Source organism: Aspergillus brasiliensis (assembly GCF_001889945.1).
Source record: "Aspergillus brasiliensis CBS 101740 unplaced genomic scaffold ASPBRscaffold_4, whole genome shotgun sequence".
NCBI classification, from domain to species: domain Eukaryota; kingdom Fungi; phylum Ascomycota; class Eurotiomycetes; order Eurotiales; family Aspergillaceae; genus Aspergillus; species Aspergillus brasiliensis.
In genome coordinates, this window is record NW_027137445.1 from 2,545,517 (window position 1) to 2,564,127 (window position 18,611).

Sequence of the window (18,611 nt, forward strand, 5' to 3'; positions counted from 1 at the left end):
AAAGTCCGACCACATCAGCCCCGCCGGCCGAGCTTTGGTCCGTTTGAATCCTTCACTCTCTTCCCCTCTCAATCTCTCTCTCTCTCCGCCCTTTTATTTCTCTTCTTCCCCTTCTGCTCTTACTCCCCCCCCTTCATCCTCCATCTTTCCTCACTTATCCTCCCCCCTTTTCTCTGTAAGCTATTCCTATCCATTTTCACTCATTGATTTTCACTGTCAACCTGGCTGTTCTAACCATTACTTCTCTAGTATCTTCACCACACACAACCATGGCTGCCCCCGCTCAGAAGTTCAAGGTCGCCGACATCGTACGTTCTCGCGTCCACCCATCTTCTATGATCGCTCAATTCTCATTGATTATCTATCTAGTCCCTGGCTGCCTTTGGCCGCCGCGAGATCGAGCTCGCCGAGATTGAGATGCCCGGTCTCATGTCCATCCGCCGCAGATATGGTCCCGACCAGCCTCTGAAGGGTGCTCGTATCGCCGGTTGCCTGCACATGAGTATGTCGGCCCCTTTATTTCTCAATTTTAGACCCTTCTAAACCCTCGCAGCCATCCAGACTGCCGTCCTCATCGAGACCCTCGTTGCCCTCGGTGCCGAGGTCACCTGGACCAGCTGCAACATCTTCTCCACTCAGGACCACGCCGCTGCCGCCATTGCCGCCGCCGGTGTCCCTGTGTAAGTCCTTTGCACCGATTTCTCAGTAGCCGTCCTAACAAGTGATAGCTTCGCCTGGAAGGGTGAGACCGAGGAGGAGTACAACTGGTGCTTGGAGCAGCAGCTCTCCGCCTTCAAGGATGGCCAGAAGCTCAACCTCATCCTCGACGACGGTGGTGACCTGACCTCCCTCGTCCACGAGAAGTACCCCGAGCAGCTCCAGGGCTGCTTCGGTCTGTCCGAGGAGACCACCACCGGTGTCCACCACCTCTACCGCATGCTCAAGGAGGGCAAGCTCCTTGTTCCCGCCATCAACGTCAACGACTCCGTCACCAAGTCCAAGTTCGACAACCTGTACGGTTGCCGTGAGTCCCTCATCGATGGTATCAAGCGCGCCACCGATGTCATGATCGCCGGTAAGGTTGCCGTTGTTGCCGGTTACGGTGATGTCGGTAAGGGCTGTGCCGATGCTCTTCGCAGCATGGGTGCCCGCGTCCTGGTCACCGAGATCGACCCCATCAACGCCCTCCAGGCTGCCGTCCAGGGCTACCAGGTCACCACCATGGAGGAGGCTGCTCCCCAGGGTCAGATCTTCGTCACCACCACTGGTTGCCGTGACATTCTCGTTGGCCGTCACTTCGAGGTGATGCGCAACGACGCCATTGTCTGCAGTAAGTTTATTTTCCGCTGTATCTTTCGAATCATGCTAACGGCTCAGACATCGGTCACTTCGACATTGAGATCGACGTTGCCTGGCTCAAGGCCAACGCCAAGTCGGTCCAGAACATCAAGCCCCAGGTTGACCGCTACACCATGGCCAACGGCCGCCACATCATCCTGTTGGCCGAGGGTCGTCTCGTCAACCTTGGCTGTGCCACCGGCCACTCTTCCTTCGTCATGTCCTGCTCTTTCTCCAACCAGGTCCTTGCCCAGATCGCTCTGTTCAAGGCCGAGGACGTTGAGTTCGGCAAGAAGTACGTCGAGTTCGGCACCACCGGCAAGAAGCCCGTCGGTGTCTACGTTCTCCCCAAGGCGCTCGACGAGCAGGTCGCTCTCCAGCACTTGGAGCACGTCAACGCCAAGCTGTCCCAGCTCACCCCTGTCCAGGCTGAGTACCTTGGACTGGAGGTCACCGGACCTTTCAAGGCTGACCAGTAAGTCTAAATCAAGGATTTTTAAGCAGATGCAGTGACTAACCAACGGAATAGCTACCGCTACTAAATGTCGAAATCCTACTGCTAGACTTCAACATTCACGATGTTACGACGACATATACAGGGTTCTTTATCAACATGGGGCTCAAAAGCATTGTCTTCAACGGCAAATAAAAGTGGCTGGGTATGGCTAGGGTTGCATTGGTGGTTGTGGAGTAATTGATTCAACAAATACAGATACCAGATAATTTTGAATATTCATCACATTCTCAGTAGAGATCATCCTACCATCCTCAGCTCCACAGTAGTGTATACTAAGGCTACTCTAAACGAATTCCCTTGAATTTCCTCGCATTCTCCTCCAACGCCACCTCCACCGGCAACCTCTCCATACTACTCGCCCCAAAGAAGCCATGCACCCCGTGACACCGTTTCAACACATACTCCGCATCCTCCGGCCCCGCCAACGGACCCCCATGACACAAGACAATCACCTCCGGATTAACCTTGACCACCGCATCCCTCACCTCCTGCACCACTTGCACACATTCATCCAATGTCAACGCCGTCTGCGCCCCAATCGTGCCCGACGTCGTCAACCCCACATGCACCACAATCACATCCGCCCCCGCCCTCGCCATCATCTCCCCTTCCTTCACATTAAACACATACGGCGTCGTCACCAGATCCATCTCCCGCGCGATCCGAATCATCTCCACTTCCTTTTCATATCCCATCCCGGTTTCTTCCAAGTTGGCGCGGAAATTCCCGTCGATGAGTCCTACCGTGGGGAAGTTTTGGACCCCGACAAATCCGATGTCGCGTAGTTGGCGCAGGAAGGTCCGCATGTCCCGGAAGGGGTCGGTGCCGCAGACGCCGGCGAGGACGGGGGTGTCTTGGATGAGGGGGAGGACTTCGTTGGACTGATCCTTAATTAGTATTGATTGACTATTAGGGGAAGGCACTGGGGGGATACCATCTCTACTACGACGGCATTGGCATCCGAGTAGGGCATCATGCCTGCTAAGGAGCCTCGGCCCGCCATGCGGAAGCGGCCTGAGTTGTAGACGAGGATTAGATCGGCGCCGCCTTTTTCGATGAATTTGGCGGAGAGGCCGATTCCTATTCACTGTTAGTTCCTACTGATGATTGTTGGTATGAGGGTGTGATTAAAGGAAAGATATACCAGCTCCGGCACCGATAATGATGGAGCCATCGGCGATGGTCTTGCGTAGACGGGCGAGGACTTCTTGTCGAGTTGTAGGGCGGGGCATGATGTTTAGTAAGTATGTAAGCTGTTTATATGTAGGGTAGACAGATGTATTAGATAGTGGTGTATGTGCTATGTACTGAGTTGACGAGGGAGTAACCTAGAAGAGTCGAGTTATAATAGCAGCTGAGATGGATGTCGGGGATAAATATCTTCCGTGATGATGTAGACAATATCTCCAAAGAGGGGTAGGAGGGGCTGCCAATTCAGCAGTGGATCTGCCAATTACCACATCATTCAATAGAAGTATCCAGTTACTATCCAGTGACTGGTGGCGCACGGTGGTAGCCACTTCAGCTGAAGATCGTATGCAGCTTGACCCACGTCTAACCCTAACTAGTCTGCACCGACTCCTCTCTCATGCGTGATTAATTTCTGTTATCTCGTCTTCGGTCTCAATTTCCTGCAACCATCCTAGTGCGTATTACATACCATAAATCCATTTGACAGAGGGCGCAGTGCAGATCGAGTCTCAGCTGCCACAGCTACAGCCACCAGCCACGGTGTAACATGCCCCTCTTTAACATTATAAACCCGGATCTTATCCCTTCTCTACAACCACTACTTCTATACCAATAATAATCCAGTACAGCTACTGATCATGCCAACCATCCTGCTCCTCGGCACCTGCGACACAAAATGGTCCGAACTACTCTATCTCCACTCCCAACTGACCTCTAACCCCTCCATCTCCGTCCTTCTAATGGACGTTGGCCGCGCCGCCACATCATCCCCGCTCATCAACATTCCTCATCCCAGCCTCAATTCCACCACCACCAACAACAGCAACATCGACTACACTCAACTCTCCCGAAACGACTACATCCAATCCATCACCCAAGTCTCCACCCCCACCGTCGCCGACCTCTACCACCATGGCAAAATCCACACCATCCTCTCCATCGGCGGCAGCTGCGGCACCACCATCGCAACCAGCATCATGCGCGACGCCCTGCCCATCGGCTTCCCCAAGCTCATGGTCTCCACCATGGCCTCCGGCGACGTGGGGCCCTACATCCAAGAAACCGACATCACCATGATGTACAGCGTTGTCGACATAGCCGGCACCAACAGCATCCTGAACCGGATTCTACGCAATGCAGCGGCTGCAGGGACGGGGATGGCGATATCGTACTTCGACTACATCAATACATCCCAGTCTACGAACGAACAACATACCCCGAACGGAGTGTGCAAAGACCCCGAGGAGAGAAGTCAGAAGAAGATTAAAATCGGCATCACCATGTTCGGCGTCACCACCCCCGCCGTCACCCAAATCCGGAACTACCTCGAATCCTCCTCCTCCTCCCACCACCTCCCCTGCGAAATCTACGTCTTCCATGCCACCGGCTCCGGCGGGAAAGCTATGGAACGGCTCATCCGCGAAGGACAACTCGATGCAATCGTGGACTTGACCACCTCTGAGATCGCGGATGAGCTGGTCGGCGGAGTATTATCTGCTGGCCCGGGACGGTTAGATGCCGCGGCGGAGAAGGGTATCCCGCAGGTGGTGAGTGTGGGAGCGTGCGATATGGTGAATTTCGGGACGAGGGATACGGTGCCGGAACGGTTCAGGGAAAGGAGGATCTATGAGCATAATCCGACGGTGACTATTGTAAGGACGGATGAGGAGGAGAATCGACGGATCGGGGAGTTTATTGTGCGGAAGTTGGGCAGGGCCAAGTGCCCGGAGGGGGTGGTGGTGATGTTGCCGACGGGGGGGATTAGTATGATGGATGTTCCCGGGAATGGGTTCTATGATGGTGTGGCGGATGAGGTGTTGTTTGAAACGGTGGAGAGGGGGTTGAAGGGGACGGGGGTGAGAGTGGTGAGGCATGAGGGGGATGTGAATAGTAAGGAGTTTGCAGAGAGCGTTGGGGAGACCCTGTTGCAGTTACTTCAGGTGTAGATGTAGTAATGAATTTAGGGTTGTTATCAAGGTAACTATAACTAGTATTGAGATACTTCTGTACAGTTGGTGCCGCCGGAGCACGAATGGGGTAATTTCCCGGTGGCCATTTACCCGAGTTAGTTGACATAAACTTGCTCTATAAATTGGAAACCCAACTTTCATTTCTTCAATCCCTACCTCTATCTACTTTTCACAGAATATACTATCTACACCTCCAACATGTCTCGTCCCCTCGAAGGCAAACTCGCCATCGTCACCGGTGGCTCCCGCGGTACACCCCATCCATCCCCATCCATCCCCACCATTTCCCCGCCATCACCCCACTAACATAACCCCCGGGCTTCCCTCAGGAATCGGCGAAGCCATTGCCCACAACCTCGCCAGCAAAGGCTGCTCGCTCCTCCTCAACTACACCTCCGACAGCTCCCGCGCACGTACCGAATCCCTCTGCACGACGCTGACCACCACACACAACATCACCTGCATCCCCGTGCAAGCCGACCTCTCGGACCCCACCCCGGCCATCACCACGATCCTCACAGCCGCCAAAACGCACTTCACCTCGCCCACCACCAACACCCTCACCATCGACATCCTCATCAACAACGCCGGCGTCAGCAAAGACCGCTTCCTGAACGACCCCTCCTCGGGCCCCATCGACCCGGCCTACTTCAACTGGCACTACACCATCAACGTCCTCGCCCCGCTTCTCCTCACCCAAGCCTGCGCCGAGTACCTGCCCCGCACACCCGCCCACAGCGGCCGCATCATCAACATCTCGAGTATCTCCTCCTCGCTCGGATTCACTGGTCAATCCGTATACGGTGGAACGAAGGCCGCGTTGGAGGCGATGACGAGGACCTGGGCGAGGGAATTGGCCGACGTGGCGACAGTGAATGCGGTGAATCCGGGTCCGGTGGTGGGGGATATGTATTTTGCTACGGGCGAGGAGTTTTGGAAGCAAATGCAGGGGTTTCAGGATAATGCGCCGTTGAGTAAGTTGCAGGATGGGGAGGTGGAGGAGAACGGGTTGACGGAGGAGCAGGGGAGGTTGATTCGGGAGAAGATGGGGGGCAGGAGACCGGCGTTTACGAAGGAGATTGCGGGCGTGGTGGGCATGCTTTGTACGGAGGATGGGGCGTGGTGTACGGGTAGTGTGGTTTGTGCTAATGGGGGGTTGAAGTTTACTACGTAGTTGCTGTGCAGATATGAAGTTTAGAGTAATGATACTAGAATAGAGGGTGTTTGTTGGATTGACGAATTAGGGTTTACCAGTTTTCTTTGTAGGTTTTGATATGTCATATGAACTGTCACTATTCTTCAGGTGCTCAGATGGCTAAGCATACGGGCTTGGTATGCGGATGAATTAGGGTTATGCACGTTCCCGTCAGCCTCGTGTCTTGACTACCCTAGCCCTAACTTGTCTGATAATCTGACAGTTCCATCAGCTTGCAAGAAGGGTACACTAGTGGATGCGGTAATGGATGTGATTATTGATGTGATTACAGATGAAACAACTATAGCACCATTCATACTCTATTCATCATCATAGTAGGGTGAAGACCCAGATACTGTTTATCACTACTGTCCACTGAAACGCCAAGCATTACTAAAAATTGGCAAATCATGCCAAGACACTTCTAATTAAGTTATCAAATCCTCTTCACTCACTGGTTCCCTCCTCACCGTACTCCTACTTATCAGCCATGAGCGGAATCAGTGGGGCCACCGCCACGCACACCGATGACTAAGCGCCAGGCAACGATCAACTTTCTCGTGGACCCTGAAACGGTCTTAATCATGCAATGCCCCCGGAGATCTCATTCCCGCTTAATTAGCACATCCAGGCGCGGTCATGAATGCAGATGTCCTCGATATCACCGCCCCACGCGGCGGGAGGGCCAGAAGTGCATGTGACTTGTGCCGGCATAAAAAGGTACTCTCTCCTTTTATTCTCTGAAGGGTTATAGCTGACGCATGATAGATTCGCTGCGATGGAGAGAAGCCCGCATGTGAGAATTGTCATTTTGCCGGTGTCACCTGCACGTTCACCGTTACTGGCCAACCGAGGAAGACCATTAGAGAGTATGTCTTCCCCTCCCAGCTCATCTGGTGATAGGAGTAACATTGCTATAGACAACTCGCTGAAGCCAAGGCTCGGGTACGCGAGTTAGAAGGATTCATCGCCGGCCATCCTCTCCCCGCAGCAGCCGCTTCACCAGCCATTCCGCTGCAAGATGAGCTGCGATCTGCTTCACCATGTCCACCGTTGTCGCTCTTTGCCGCGCCTTCGCATCCCCAGGACTCGTCCAATTTCGACATCGCCATGGAAATCTTCAAACAGCACCTGGAATGCTCCTGGCCAGGCACCACCCACTCCCCTCAGCGCACCTCGTTCCATGCCACGGTCTACCGCCAAACCGGGACGGTCTTGGACATCGCTGATTTTCTCGCCCGCGTGACAGAGTCCTACAAAGCCCAGTATGCCTCCATCTCGCCCGCAGTGTCTACTCCTCAATGGCCCAGCTACGCGCTGATCCAGCAGTGTCTCGACTCCTACGTCGCCAAGGGCCTGTACGCGATGTTCCCGGTGGTGGACGTGCCCGCCTCCCAGGCTGTCCTGAATGCCCTGGTTTCTGGCCGGACCGATCCCCCGCCGACGACCGCTGAAAAGGCCCATCTGTTTGCCTTTGCTGCCTTTATCACCAAGCAGCATCGACACCAGCCGCAGTTTGCCGATACCGACCCGGATGCGTACCTGCAGGCGGTACTGACCCTGGTACCGAAGCTGATGCTGGAGCTAGCGAGTGTGTGGAAATTAGAAACCTTTCTCATCTTGGTATCCCCCCATGCCCCAATGTCCTCTAGAATCGTATTCTAACAGGAATAGGCCCTCCACGTCGCCCCAGCCGGCTATCCCCAACAAGCACAGCTCCTCCTCTCCACCGCCATCCGCATTTTATATCAATTAGGCGGCCACCGCATCACTCCCCTCCCAGAGTCTTCCCCCACCAACAGCACCAAGAATCATGCCCACCTCCGCGCCATGTTCTGGATCTGCTACACCATGGACAAGGAGATGTGCATCCGCACCTGCAGTCCACCCCTCATGCACGACGTTGACGTCGACCTCGATTTCCCCCCTACATACATCGGCTCTACCCCACAATCATCTCTTCATCCCTACGACGCCTCCAAACTCCCCCTCCTCTACCCAACAGACCCTCGTCTCGCCATCTTCAAAGCCCACGTCTACCACCATCTCTACTCCAGCCACGCACAATCTCTTCCGGATGCTCGTCGTCTCGCACATATCCGCCAACTCGATCAGGAATTGAATGAACTTTATTCCCACCTTCCACTGGGGAATACACCTACACATACCAACCAACCAGACACATTACCACCCTCACCCTTAAACAAAGAAGATCCTCCCACTACTACTACTACTACGACGACGACGACAACGACGACAACGACGAATGATACTGCCCTCGACAAATCCATCAACTTCCGCTCCATCTCCATCCACCTCGAATACCACTACTGTATTCGCAAACTGCACGAAGCGAGCATCACAACCAGCTTATCCATTATTTCTGCTCCCTTGCCTTCTAGTCTAGAGCTGTACTATCAAGCCTCTAGATCGACATTATTGTATTATCTCAGTTCCGGACCGGGTGGGTTAGTGGATCGATTTAGTATTTGGTGAGTCCCCTCTTCCACCATATCCATATCCATATCACCCTTTTCCCCCTCTATTCTAGAGAATCATTATTGGTGAGTATGTTATACTAATTATGATGTGGGTATAGGATCCACGCACAATTCATCCTCTCCGCCATCCTCACCGTCTTCTGGTGTTTACTTGAGAATCCTGACCCCAGGAGGAATTCGTCTTTCACGAGGGATTTGAGAATGTTAGAGGAGATGAGGGGATTATTTGCTTGTGGGGTGTTTGATGGGGATGATAAGGGGAGGTACTTTCCGCCGGCGTATATTGTGGATGCGTTTTTGGGTTGGTTGGTTTCCTTGGTGAGGGTTGCGGCGGAGAGGGGGGGTGGTCGGTCGCAGGGGTAGGAATATTAAATACTAGCTTGGGTTTTTGGGATGTGTTTTATCTTGTTGTTATTTCATTGTTTGGCTTTTGGTTCAGTGTCATGTTGGTGTTGGTGTTGGTGTGGTTGGGTCCTGGTTTTAGTTCTTTGGTTTGGCTCTGTATGGGATTGTATGTCTTTTATGTATACTTATTGTTGTTGCTACGTGTGCAATGTCTTCATAGGTGTAATTATACCATGTTAGAGTTATGTACTTGGCCTAATTTAATTGCAACATAATAGAGAGGATGTTGTGTCAATAAGTAGCATCCTACAAAAGGAAGTATATGTGGGAGAGGTAAGTAACGTAGATATCGGTGATATAGCGATATAGATTATATTGTTGTTCGGTACTATCTCGAGCGAGTGACAAAGAACGAGTAAAAAGATCTCCACATTGCATTGCCAATTTCAATATTACCCTGCATGCATAGCCCTCATCGATATCCCTCTATCAGTCCAAGACATCTCGACCTTAAGATATCTCTTAAGCAGAAGATCCGCTCAGTCGTGGCCAGGTACTCCCAGAGTTTCATTGTAGATATACCAGCCATTGACAGGATTATACAGATTATACGGCGTCACCCCCGACAGCACCTCATAGTTTGTCTGATCACACCATGTCGCCTCCGGGTCACCGACGCAGGGTGCCAGGTACTCGGCCACGTGTTTACCTTCATAATAAGCCCCGTGCAGGTAGCCAAAGAACTCCTGGCTGGTGGCCTCACCCGCAAAGTAGACCCTGTCGACATTGGCGCGGAGATTCTGATGTTCTTGCAAGCTAGTCGATGGTGGCCAGTACGAATAAGACCCATAGGACCTGCACAAGGTTAGTGCTGCTGCTACTCCAGGGTGGCAGGGTATTTTACCAATCTTCCTGAGTCCATCTCGGATAGTGTATCTCCTTCAATTCTGAAACCTTATTGGCACCATACATCTCCTTCAACACCTCCAGAATCTCATCCGCAGTTTCGTCGTCGGTTTGCGACTCAATGCGGTAAGATTGCTCCCCCGTCACCGTGGCCACGAGGATGTTCGAATGCTCATACAACCCAGGGATATCCAAGGGCTGGAATACTGGATAGTTGCCGCGAACGTGAGGATCCGCCCGCAGAAGGAATTGCTTCTGGTCCCAGAAACTGCTCTCGAACTTGAGGAAGATCTTGGTGTATGTGCCTATTTCGAAGCCCGCGATGCTCTGGGTTTTCCATGGCGGGAGTGGCGGGTCAAATTTCACATTGCCTCTCTGCAATACTCCCAAGGAGAAGGTCACAATGGCATAATTAGCAGTGAAGCATCCTTGATCACTAGTCACTGTGACCCCGTTCGGGTCATACTTGATCTGGGTGACTTTGTGTTTGAAGCGAACACGCTCAGCAGGCCCATCGAGAACGGCGCTCACATTCTTCCGCAACGCGGAAACGTATCCGTCCTTATCACAGATGAACCAGTCACTCTTGGAGAAGTAATTATAAGTGGCGATCGTGGAGATAGCGCCAAACACCTCCGAATTCTCCTCGGGTGTAGAGGCCGCCTCCCAATCCCAGGCCCACCAGTCAGCCAGTTGTCCGGCTGGATCGGTCTTTGCCGGATCCCAGTGCTCAAGGCGTTGACCGGCTCGGAATGACTGATCCTGGCGATTGCTTTTCAGGATGTCAACGGCGTCGTCCAACACCTTAGTAGTCGCCTCCTCGGCACGTTTGAGGGCGTTGGAGATGGCTGCTTCGCTTGTTTTAGGGTACACGGCTCTGTCTTCGTTTTTGGTCTCTCTGACAGGATTTAGCAACACAGTGTCTGGATTGTTGGAGAGGACTTACACTTTGTCCAACCTTGCATTTTCAACCTACCTTACGTTAGCCGGTCTATTAATGGCTAGAAATGCAAGTGAATACCTACCATAGTCCACATGGGATTGATGTTGCCACTTTCCCGTCCTCCAGGTCCGTGAACCTATCTGGTCAGCATGGAAATCGACCAATGATCACTTTGACAGTACTCACCCAGTTGGCCCCGATCTCAACCGTATGACCTCAAAATTGTAACTGTACAGCCGGCCACCAGACTGTTCCCTAGCTTCGAGCACAATAAAGTTGTCGACGCCGTTATCATGAAGTGTTTGCTGTTGTGGGTCAGCCTGAACCTAGCCGGCGAGGTGAAAAGGAACTTACTGCGGCCGTAAGACCAGCTACTCCAGCGCCCCTGGATATGTGAGTCGATTGCTTGAATGTCATCCTATTATCAAGAAGCTTACAAAATGAGAACGTTTGTGTGTTCACATGTAGGCTCAGCAAGAGGCGCAGCATGCGCCGCCAATACTGGCAGCGCCACGGCAGCAGCAGGAGCAAGTCTCATGGCGTCGGCAGGCCACTGTTGATTCCGTATCTTTTAGAGCCATGAGTCGGCGGTGCACCTCCTCCTTATATGTCTGCTTGAAGACTCTGTTTTGATGATTTCCCAGGGAAAAGGAATCCGTTGGTATAGAAGAAGAATGTGCACGGAATGCGGGGGTGTACCTGACGTTGAGCGACTTTCCTCAAGGCACGACTCGTGATGGTAAGAATGGGCGTCGAGTGGCTGCTGATCAGAGCTGACTTTGCTAGGGGTGGAAACTATTGTCAGTTTGTAAACTATGATATGTTGATAGCCTTCCAAGAGGCAGGGCAAGTATCAATCCGTGGCCGTTTTATACACCATTCCACACCATGTCTTCATCAATGTAGGACAAAACTGTCAAGATCCAGTCAATTCTCAGAGTTTTCAAGGGGATGCAAATGCTGGGGTAGATCAGCGCACATCCGCGGAGACATACCAGGCGCAGGATGCAGAGCTGAGGGGACATGCCGGGCAAGTATGCAGAACCCTTGAGTACTATGAACTGCCATATACAGTAGTAATCGACATGCCACTCAGCATATCGACTTTTCAAAGCGATGGGTGGGATGTGTGTAAATGTGCGGAATACTGCAGATTGTTCATAGCACATTAGCAGGTGCCAACAGCAAGAATACAATTACTTGAATTGGCAATCATCTCAACAATATTGTTAGGTGCAGTACACTAATCCTCTGCAGCAGATCTAGTTGCTCGGAACTATACGACCATAGTCAATTTCCTGGCCTTGTCCGTGATATCTCCAGTTACTAATATAAGCTGGTGTATACCCAGCACCTCCATTCGTCGTAGCATAAGCCCCAACAAGCGCACCTAACATTGTTAACACTGCCACAATCGATGCTATAGATGGTCCACTTACCAGTAAACCGACCAGTGCCACCACTCACAATCTTAGTATCGGCATATCCAACGACCATCTTCTGACTCCGGTCCCCCGATGGTGCAGCCGAAAAAGCATACGTCGTGTCATTGACCGCTTGAATCTCTAGCCTGATAGATCCTGTCTGCCACTCCCTCGGAACAGAAACAATCTCTCCCGGAAGAGGCCCATCGTAGTTCCCACGACCTTCCACGCGAAATCTGAACGACAGGCCATTCTGCAGCAGCACAATCCCCAGATCAATATGCTGTTCCTGAGTCAGAAATACTGTAACTCCCGCTTCTTCATCCACCACCTCCGGATCGAAGGAGACATCCACACCATACGTGAACAACGTATCCGTCTGCCGACGCATAATCAGCGTCAAGCCATCATCGGGCGTGAAATCCGCCGTCCCCGTCATATTATAAAACGACGGAGTCAACCGCAGAGTATTCGGATACCCCCTCGGCGAGACCACAAAATCCTCCGTCTTCGGATACCTCCAATACACGAAATGCGCTGGAATCGCCGACCCCGGCGCGAAATCCACCGTACTACCACTATCAGGCTGATCAATCCAGTCTCCCTCACCCAGCACAATCCCCCTATCCTCCGGCAATAACGGTCCCCTCATCACTCCCCTAACCGGCTGCACAACCGGCCACTCACCCTCCTCCCACCTCGCCGGCGCCAGCACTGTCTCTCTCCCCATCGGATAATTCTTCCACGCCGGTCCAGACCGCGTACTCAGCGCCACCGCCCACCACTCGCCCCGACTATCCTGAAACAGGTCCGCATGGCCCACCGTCTGGAAATACTGCGTCGTATTGCGATTCGTCAACAGTGGATTCTGTGAATACGCCTCCCACGGCCCCGTCCGGAACCTCGATCGAGCAATTGTCTCCGAGTGGCCCAGCTCGGTCCCTCCCTCGGCGATCATGAGGTAGTAGTATCCGTCTTTGCGGAATATGTGAGGGCCCTCGGGGCTAGATCCCCCGGTACCGTTCCAGAGGTTGTGGATGGGTCCGATGGCTCCGGTGGTTAGGTTGAGGGAGTATTGTTGGATGTGGTTTCCGCTGGAGGAGCCGCTAGCAGCGGATGTCACGTAGACGGTCCCGTCGTCGTCCCAGAAGATGTCTGGGTCGATGCCTGTGACATTGAAGACGAGGGGATCGCTCCAGGCGGAGTTGTTGTAGGGGTTGGTGGTGGTGAAGAGGAGGCCTTGGATGTCGGAGGAGCCGAGGTAGGTGACGATGAGGTAGAACGTGCCCTCGTGGTAGCGCAGGGTTGGGGCGTAGATGCCACCTTGTTGGTTGGTGGTGTTGCGCAGATCGGGGATTTGGGAGGGCCGGTTGAAGGCATTGCTGGCCAGTTTCCAGTTCTGCAGGTCTTTACTGGCGTAGATGGGCAGTCCCGGGTAGGCGATGAAGGTGGAGGTGGCGCAGAAGGTGGTGTTGTGCTCGGGGACGTGCGCGCATGTTGGGTCGGAGTGCCAGCCGGGGAGGATGGGGTTGGTGTAGGTGTGGTTTGTGGTGGAATGGGAGGAAGTGAGGGTTGATAGTAGAGTGGTTGCGAGGAGGGTAGAGAGCCACATGGTGAAATGTGGTGGATTCATTATGAGAGTTTAGTGTTGGGACATATAATCATCCCTGTTGCTTTGTAGCCAGCGGTATATGTCGTTTTGGCCTACTTGGCAGAAACAGTTATTTTGACATTTAGCATGCTTCAGGCTTTTATAGGCGACTGCTGCAAGGTGGTGTGGGTGCGTCATGACGGGTTTAGGCTAAAGCAAAGTTCTGGGTTAATTGCAATAATAGTATGGAGAGGATGATTGATCTCTTGGCCTTCAATAATGGCTGAATGCGCAGATCGTCGGGCATCCTTGATTCAGTGCATCGGCTGAGTGGAGCCGATGCATGTATACTCCAGTGAACTCTCCGTTCTCAACGAGCTAATTTCACTAACAACATTTGACCGAGATTCAATAATAAGAGACATATTCTATCGCTAGCAAGGCGACAATCATAACATAAAGATAAAAACCAGGTAGGTATCAACATCCATACTTGTCCATGATAGCCCTAAATGAAGGATCCTGCAGGAGCTGTGTCGCGGTAAGCCGTTCCTCAGGACAATAGGTAAACATTTTCCTCATGAGCGTGAGTAAATGTTGCCGTTCAGTTGGATCGGCGTCGGGGCGGTGATATGCAACAAGAAATTCCAAGCTATCTGGTTCGGGGCCCTGACTTTGGTCATACCACGAATCCAGGCCTCCAGAGAAGACATAAAGACTCTTCCACTCTTCCGGTAGGGGTCCGAGATTTCTAGTAATAGCGCTGAGAATCCCACCCGGATACAAAGTACTGAACGGCGGAAGTCCAAGATAAAGCTCGGAAAAGAGAATCATATAACTCCACATGTCACAGGCAGGGCCTGATTCCTTTCCATGAAGTCGATCTGGTGAGCAGAATGGCATCGGTGGATAGCCGCGTTGGGTCGCGGATTCATCGACCTTCTTGGCCAGGGCAAAGTCTCCAATATAGAAGTCCTCCGTCCGGAGACTTTCAGGGACCTTAAGGGGATGGACAAGCTCGCCCTGCTTCCACAAGTCGATGTCTTGTATGATTTGTCTCAATGGCCGACCGAGTACTTCGTGTTTCGCACTCCGGCTAAGATGATGAAGAGGGACCATTCCCCACATACAGTTCCTATCATTCAAGTCTATAGGGTTTTCTCCATTAGACTCCGAAGAGAGGAGGACAGGGTGGCATCACTCACCACGATGTACAATGCCAGCTCGATGCAGCTTATCCAGGGCCTCTAGTAATTTTCGAGCAGCGGACATGCGAGTGGTTACAGGCATTTTCAACAGGAGAACGGGATCAACGCATGGGCCCATCAAGGGAAACACTAGGACTTGATGATGATCATTGTCCCTAGGAAGAACGAAAGCATCGAGATATGTCACCAAATGAGAGGTATCCTGTATATGTTGAATGATCTCGTCCTGCATGCGGATTTCGTTCTCTGCCCACTCCCCCAAAGCCATGACTTTGAGGGCCACGTCTTTCTTTTGTTGAAGGTCATGGGCCATCCACACCGTGGATCCACCCCCAAAGCCAACTTTATGTTCAATGAGGTATCTCCCGTTGAGCACTTCTCCGAGACAGATAGGATAGAAGACTCTCGAAGTAGATTCTGGATCATACTTGTCACATGGTTCCACGACCATTTCGAGGTCACATTCATCGTCCCAATTGCGCACGAAGTCGCCAAAGGGATCATCCGGAAGAAATTGAATGCCGGCCATTTCAATGAATAGGTATCAACAAAGGCGGGGAAATCTTGGGAATAGACTCCCTTCCAGGAGCGAGATGATGCATGTTATGGTGGATTTAGTGGCGCTTAAATGGTTCATACAGCAGCATATCTCATTCACACCGCCCCTTACGCCGCCTATAATTGGTTAGTAGCTCGTTCCTCGTTACTGTCAACAACACGATCAATGCTGCTTATTCTACCGGCAGAATGATCACAATCCAACATTAGTAATCTGCATATTTGCTAACTAACTTGTTAACTAGTCAGTAACTATAAGTAACTAGTTTTGAGTAGGTGACTGAAAATAGCAGCCAGTAAATGAACAGATATAGCCGCGCGTGTCAACATACCAAACGAACAATGTCGGCCCACCCTAGTACTCGAAGGATATCATCCATTCACTGACGGCGTTCAGCCCGAGGTAGCGTTCCCTCTAGTCCAAACGCTTAATCCTTGCACCTTAGCAACTTGACCTGTGTAATTCTGGATTCTTACCTTCATACACGGAAGGGCCCAGAGGTGGACGGCAACCTCCTGGATCATGATGGAAGTTTCCAAAGCTACTCGGGTTCATCCGTTCCAAGAATGGGGATCCAATTGTATGAATTAAGCTAGTATCAAAACTGGGGAATGGTACTGGGTGCCCCTACTTTCGATGGTCACAAATGAATGCGTTCGGCTTCAACACATACATGCTCCAATTTTGCCAAGAATGGCCTGGGAGGAAGCGTCCTATTTCAGTACAGCATGATTTCACCTCACTTGAAAGCTTGCCATTTACCATCAATCAGAATCACTCACTGCATTGAGAACATCGAGCAAGAAATCCTTTTGCAGCCTGGCTCCGGTGTGGGCTTTTCTCCAGGCGCCGATATATTCCTCTGGCGCTTGACTCTATTTTGGGACTCTACTTGGTATCTATTCACATTGCGGATGCCATGTAATTGACTGGATGATAGCTTTCGACCATTAACAGAAGCTCATCTAATAGGAAAGAGATCCACATAGGACCCAATCACCATTTGTCGTTCGCCCTGCCATGGCAGGGCGACAAACGAAACAGCACACAAGAATAGCTAGACATTCAGCCAATTAACACATACATCAATCAGGGAATCATGCATTAGCACTACCCATCTAAAACAGGTGGCTACACAACAACAAATGATGGGATGTCTTTCACCTACCCTCTAGTGGTCTATTTTACGGCATCCTGCCTATCTATTGGTTTCTACAATATACCTCAGCGCCTGCCTTCACAGGGAGGGAGACCAGCGGCTATCTCTGAGTTGAGGGAATTCACCATCATCCCTACTCAGCTTGGAATTCTGGCCTATATATAGAGGGCCGTTCCCTTCCTTTTGTTCTCTCCATACTCCAAGCATTTCCTCCCTCTCATCTTCCATTTTTCGTTGTTCTGCGTGACATTCTCTATACTCATTTCAACTATACGGAATATATATATAACTCAAATATCCCCCTTGAACAGACCTCGCGGCAACCCATCTCATCCTCACCATGTTGTTCCCGAACAGTCTCCATCCAAATGTCTACGAGGGCACAGTCGACGGCATCATCATCTCATGGGGCCCAAATGCAATCGACAGACTCACCACAAATGCTCAAGACTTGTTCATAGATCGAACCGGTCTGAAAGCTATGACCGAGCATCTGGGTCATGCCTGCGCCAAGCGCCTTGGGAAGAATATCGTTCGCATCATGTACGCCCCCCTTCTCAACAATAGTTAGAATAACTCCCTCCCATCAGCCTCATATTCTTACTATCACTCAGGGGTTCCTTTCATTTCACAACAACTGTCACCGCAACCGGTGAGGTGAAGGCGGACCTCTGCCATTGCACACTTTCTCTTACCCCCCGCCAAATCAAGGTTCATATATACGTCAATTTGGCTCCTCGGATGCGATTGGAGGAGGTGCGCGTACTGGGAGAAAGCGTTATACCCAGTAAAAAGAAAGTCCCGGATGCAAATCTGTCTATCGGCATGTATCGCCATTAAAAGGTCCTGGTTCATTGGATGAACAGTCATAAGTGTGCTGAGTGGAGAGTAAATACTTGAGTGATGGCTGTGCCCATCAGCAATCGGGTTTCTGTTGTTTTCAATCTGATTTATTAACTGCCATACCGGTGTCTTTTGGAGGGAGGGGAGCAAGGGGAAACCAGATGAGTGCCACTGCACGATATCTCTTGAGTCCTCTTCGTGCAACTGTGCACGTGTATACCAACCTAAGGCACGAGGTCCCGTTGGATGACCTATGTGTCCTTGGGGAAAATGTTTGGACGGGTGGTGGTTTAAATATGGGATTGTCCAATGGTATATATATCCCTCCTTGGATTGGGGTAGACGGGATTCGGTAAAAAGGTCGTCCGAGAAGGAAGGAAAAGCCGAATATGAAAGTCCATGTTATCTTATAAGATCTTAATGTGGTTCAATCTTTCTCTTCGCTATACCTATGTTTCTGGATCATTATCCAGTCAACACCTCTAACATAGGCAGGATTCGGTTGCTTTTCCTCGACTCGCTGATGAAGAACGTTACTGGGTTAGATTCCTGTGATAACGGCGAAATACATAACATCGCTGTTCAGTGGACGCCCAATGCAATTAGGATGTCTTTTGAGAACAGTCTTCCTGCCATATCCTACGAAGGCAACATAGAAAATGTCACTATTCAGTGGAAATCCAAAGCGATTGCAAGATTGCCCATGGATGCCGAAGACTCGGGGGCCCAGAACCCGTTGTACTGAAGGCCGTAACTGAGCATGTGGCATATACGTGTGCGAAAAGGCTGGGGAAAATCATGGTTCAATTCTATATAGCCTCACTGGCTTAATTTAGGATTTTCTTTCTAATGGTTCCTTCCAAATGGCGAGCATACACATTAGGACTGGCAAGATAAAACCAGATTGAGTGCTACTGCACT

The 18,611-nt window shown here is 51.4% G+C and overlaps 9 protein-coding genes across 9 annotated transcripts; 5 read left to right on the top strand and 4 right to left on the bottom strand.

Moving 5' to 3' along the window:
- Positions 1-46: 46 nt before the first annotated feature.
- On the top strand, positions 47-2,007 carry ASPBRDRAFT_523937 (adenosylhomocysteinase). The gene is made up of 7 exons (XM_067626896.1): positions 47-175; positions 250-308; positions 370-502; positions 554-680; positions 729-1,330; positions 1,378-1,813; positions 1,868-2,007. Exons 2-7 carry the CDS (start codon positions 270-272, stop codon positions 1,878-1,880), a joined length of 1,350 nt encoding a protein of 449 aa, XP_067481197.1. The 5' UTR covers positions 47-175; positions 250-269; the 3' UTR covers positions 1,881-2,007.
- A 126-nt stretch (positions 2,008-2,133) lies between these two features.
- Positions 2,134-3,087, bottom strand: ASPBRDRAFT_174913 (TIM-barrel enzyme family protein; the record flags this gene model as incomplete). The annotated part of the gene is made up of 3 exons (XM_067619790.1): positions 2,134-2,736; positions 2,790-2,935; positions 3,000-3,087. 3 exons carry the CDS (start codon positions 3,085-3,087, stop codon positions 2,134-2,136), a joined length of 837 nt encoding a protein of 278 aa, XP_067481198.1.
- Positions 3,088-3,502: 415 nt separating this feature from the next.
- On the top strand, positions 3,503-5,150 carry ASPBRDRAFT_41723 (Tm-1-like ATP-binding domain-containing protein). The gene has a single exon (XM_067624636.1). The coding sequence runs from the start codon at positions 3,685-3,687 to the stop codon at positions 4,990-4,992; it is 1,308 nt and encodes a 435-aa protein (XP_067481199.1). The 5' UTR covers positions 3,503-3,684; the 3' UTR covers positions 4,993-5,150.
- A 39-nt stretch (positions 5,151-5,189) lies between these two features.
- On the top strand, positions 5,190-6,366 carry ASPBRDRAFT_174916 (SDR family NAD(P)-dependent oxidoreductase). Its single transcript, XM_067619791.1, has 2 exons — positions 5,190-5,266; positions 5,346-6,366. The coding sequence occupies exons 1-2, from the start codon at positions 5,215-5,217 to the stop codon at positions 6,188-6,190; spliced, it is 897 nt and encodes a 298-aa protein (XP_067481200.1). The 5' UTR covers positions 5,190-5,214; the 3' UTR covers positions 6,191-6,366.
- Positions 6,367-6,806: 440 nt separating this feature from the next.
- ASPBRDRAFT_74179 (Zn(II)2Cys6 transcription factor) lies at positions 6,807-9,335 on the top strand. Its single transcript, XM_067629245.1, has 5 exons — positions 6,807-6,931; positions 6,980-7,080; positions 7,132-7,834; positions 7,886-8,703; positions 8,811-9,335. Exons 1-5 carry the CDS (start codon positions 6,851-6,853, stop codon positions 9,073-9,075), a joined length of 1,968 nt encoding a protein of 655 aa, XP_067481201.1. The 5' UTR covers positions 6,807-6,850; the 3' UTR covers positions 9,076-9,335.
- A 261-nt stretch (positions 9,336-9,596) lies between these two features.
- On the bottom strand, positions 9,597-11,444 carry ASPBRDRAFT_194850 (uncharacterized protein; the record flags this gene model as incomplete). The annotated part of the gene is made up of 7 exons (XM_067620798.1): positions 9,597-9,912; positions 9,962-10,861; positions 10,910-10,935; positions 10,989-11,042; positions 11,122-11,211; positions 11,261-11,291; positions 11,344-11,444. The coding sequence occupies 7 exons, from the start codon at positions 11,442-11,444 to the stop codon at positions 9,597-9,599; spliced, it is 1,518 nt and encodes a 505-aa protein (XP_067481202.1).
- A 593-nt stretch (positions 11,445-12,037) lies between these two features.
- Positions 12,038-14,036, bottom strand: ASPBRDRAFT_41728 (glycoside hydrolase family 43 protein). Its single transcript, XM_067624637.1, has 2 exons — positions 12,346-14,036; positions 12,038-12,296 (listed from the first exon to the last, which is right to left on the bottom strand). The coding sequence occupies exons 1-2, from the start codon at positions 13,940-13,942 to the stop codon at positions 12,169-12,171; spliced, it is 1,725 nt and encodes a 574-aa protein (XP_067481203.1). The 5' UTR covers positions 13,943-14,036; the 3' UTR covers positions 12,038-12,168.
- A 365-nt stretch (positions 14,037-14,401) lies between these two features.
- Positions 14,402-15,658, bottom strand: ASPBRDRAFT_29115 (uncharacterized protein; the record flags this gene model as incomplete). Its single annotated transcript, XM_067622614.1, has 2 exons — positions 14,402-15,069; positions 15,127-15,658. The coding sequence occupies 2 exons, from the start codon at positions 15,656-15,658 to the stop codon at positions 14,402-14,404; spliced, it is 1,200 nt and encodes a 399-aa protein (XP_067481204.1).
- Positions 15,659-17,187: 1,529 nt separating this feature from the next.
- ASPBRDRAFT_194853 (uncharacterized protein) lies at positions 17,188-18,435 on the top strand (the record flags this gene model as incomplete). Its single annotated transcript, XM_067620799.1, has 2 exons — positions 17,188-17,390; positions 18,186-18,435. 2 exons carry the CDS (start codon positions 17,188-17,190, stop codon positions 18,433-18,435), a joined length of 453 nt encoding a protein of 150 aa, XP_067481205.1.
- Between the last annotated feature and the right edge of the window lie 176 nt (positions 18,436-18,611).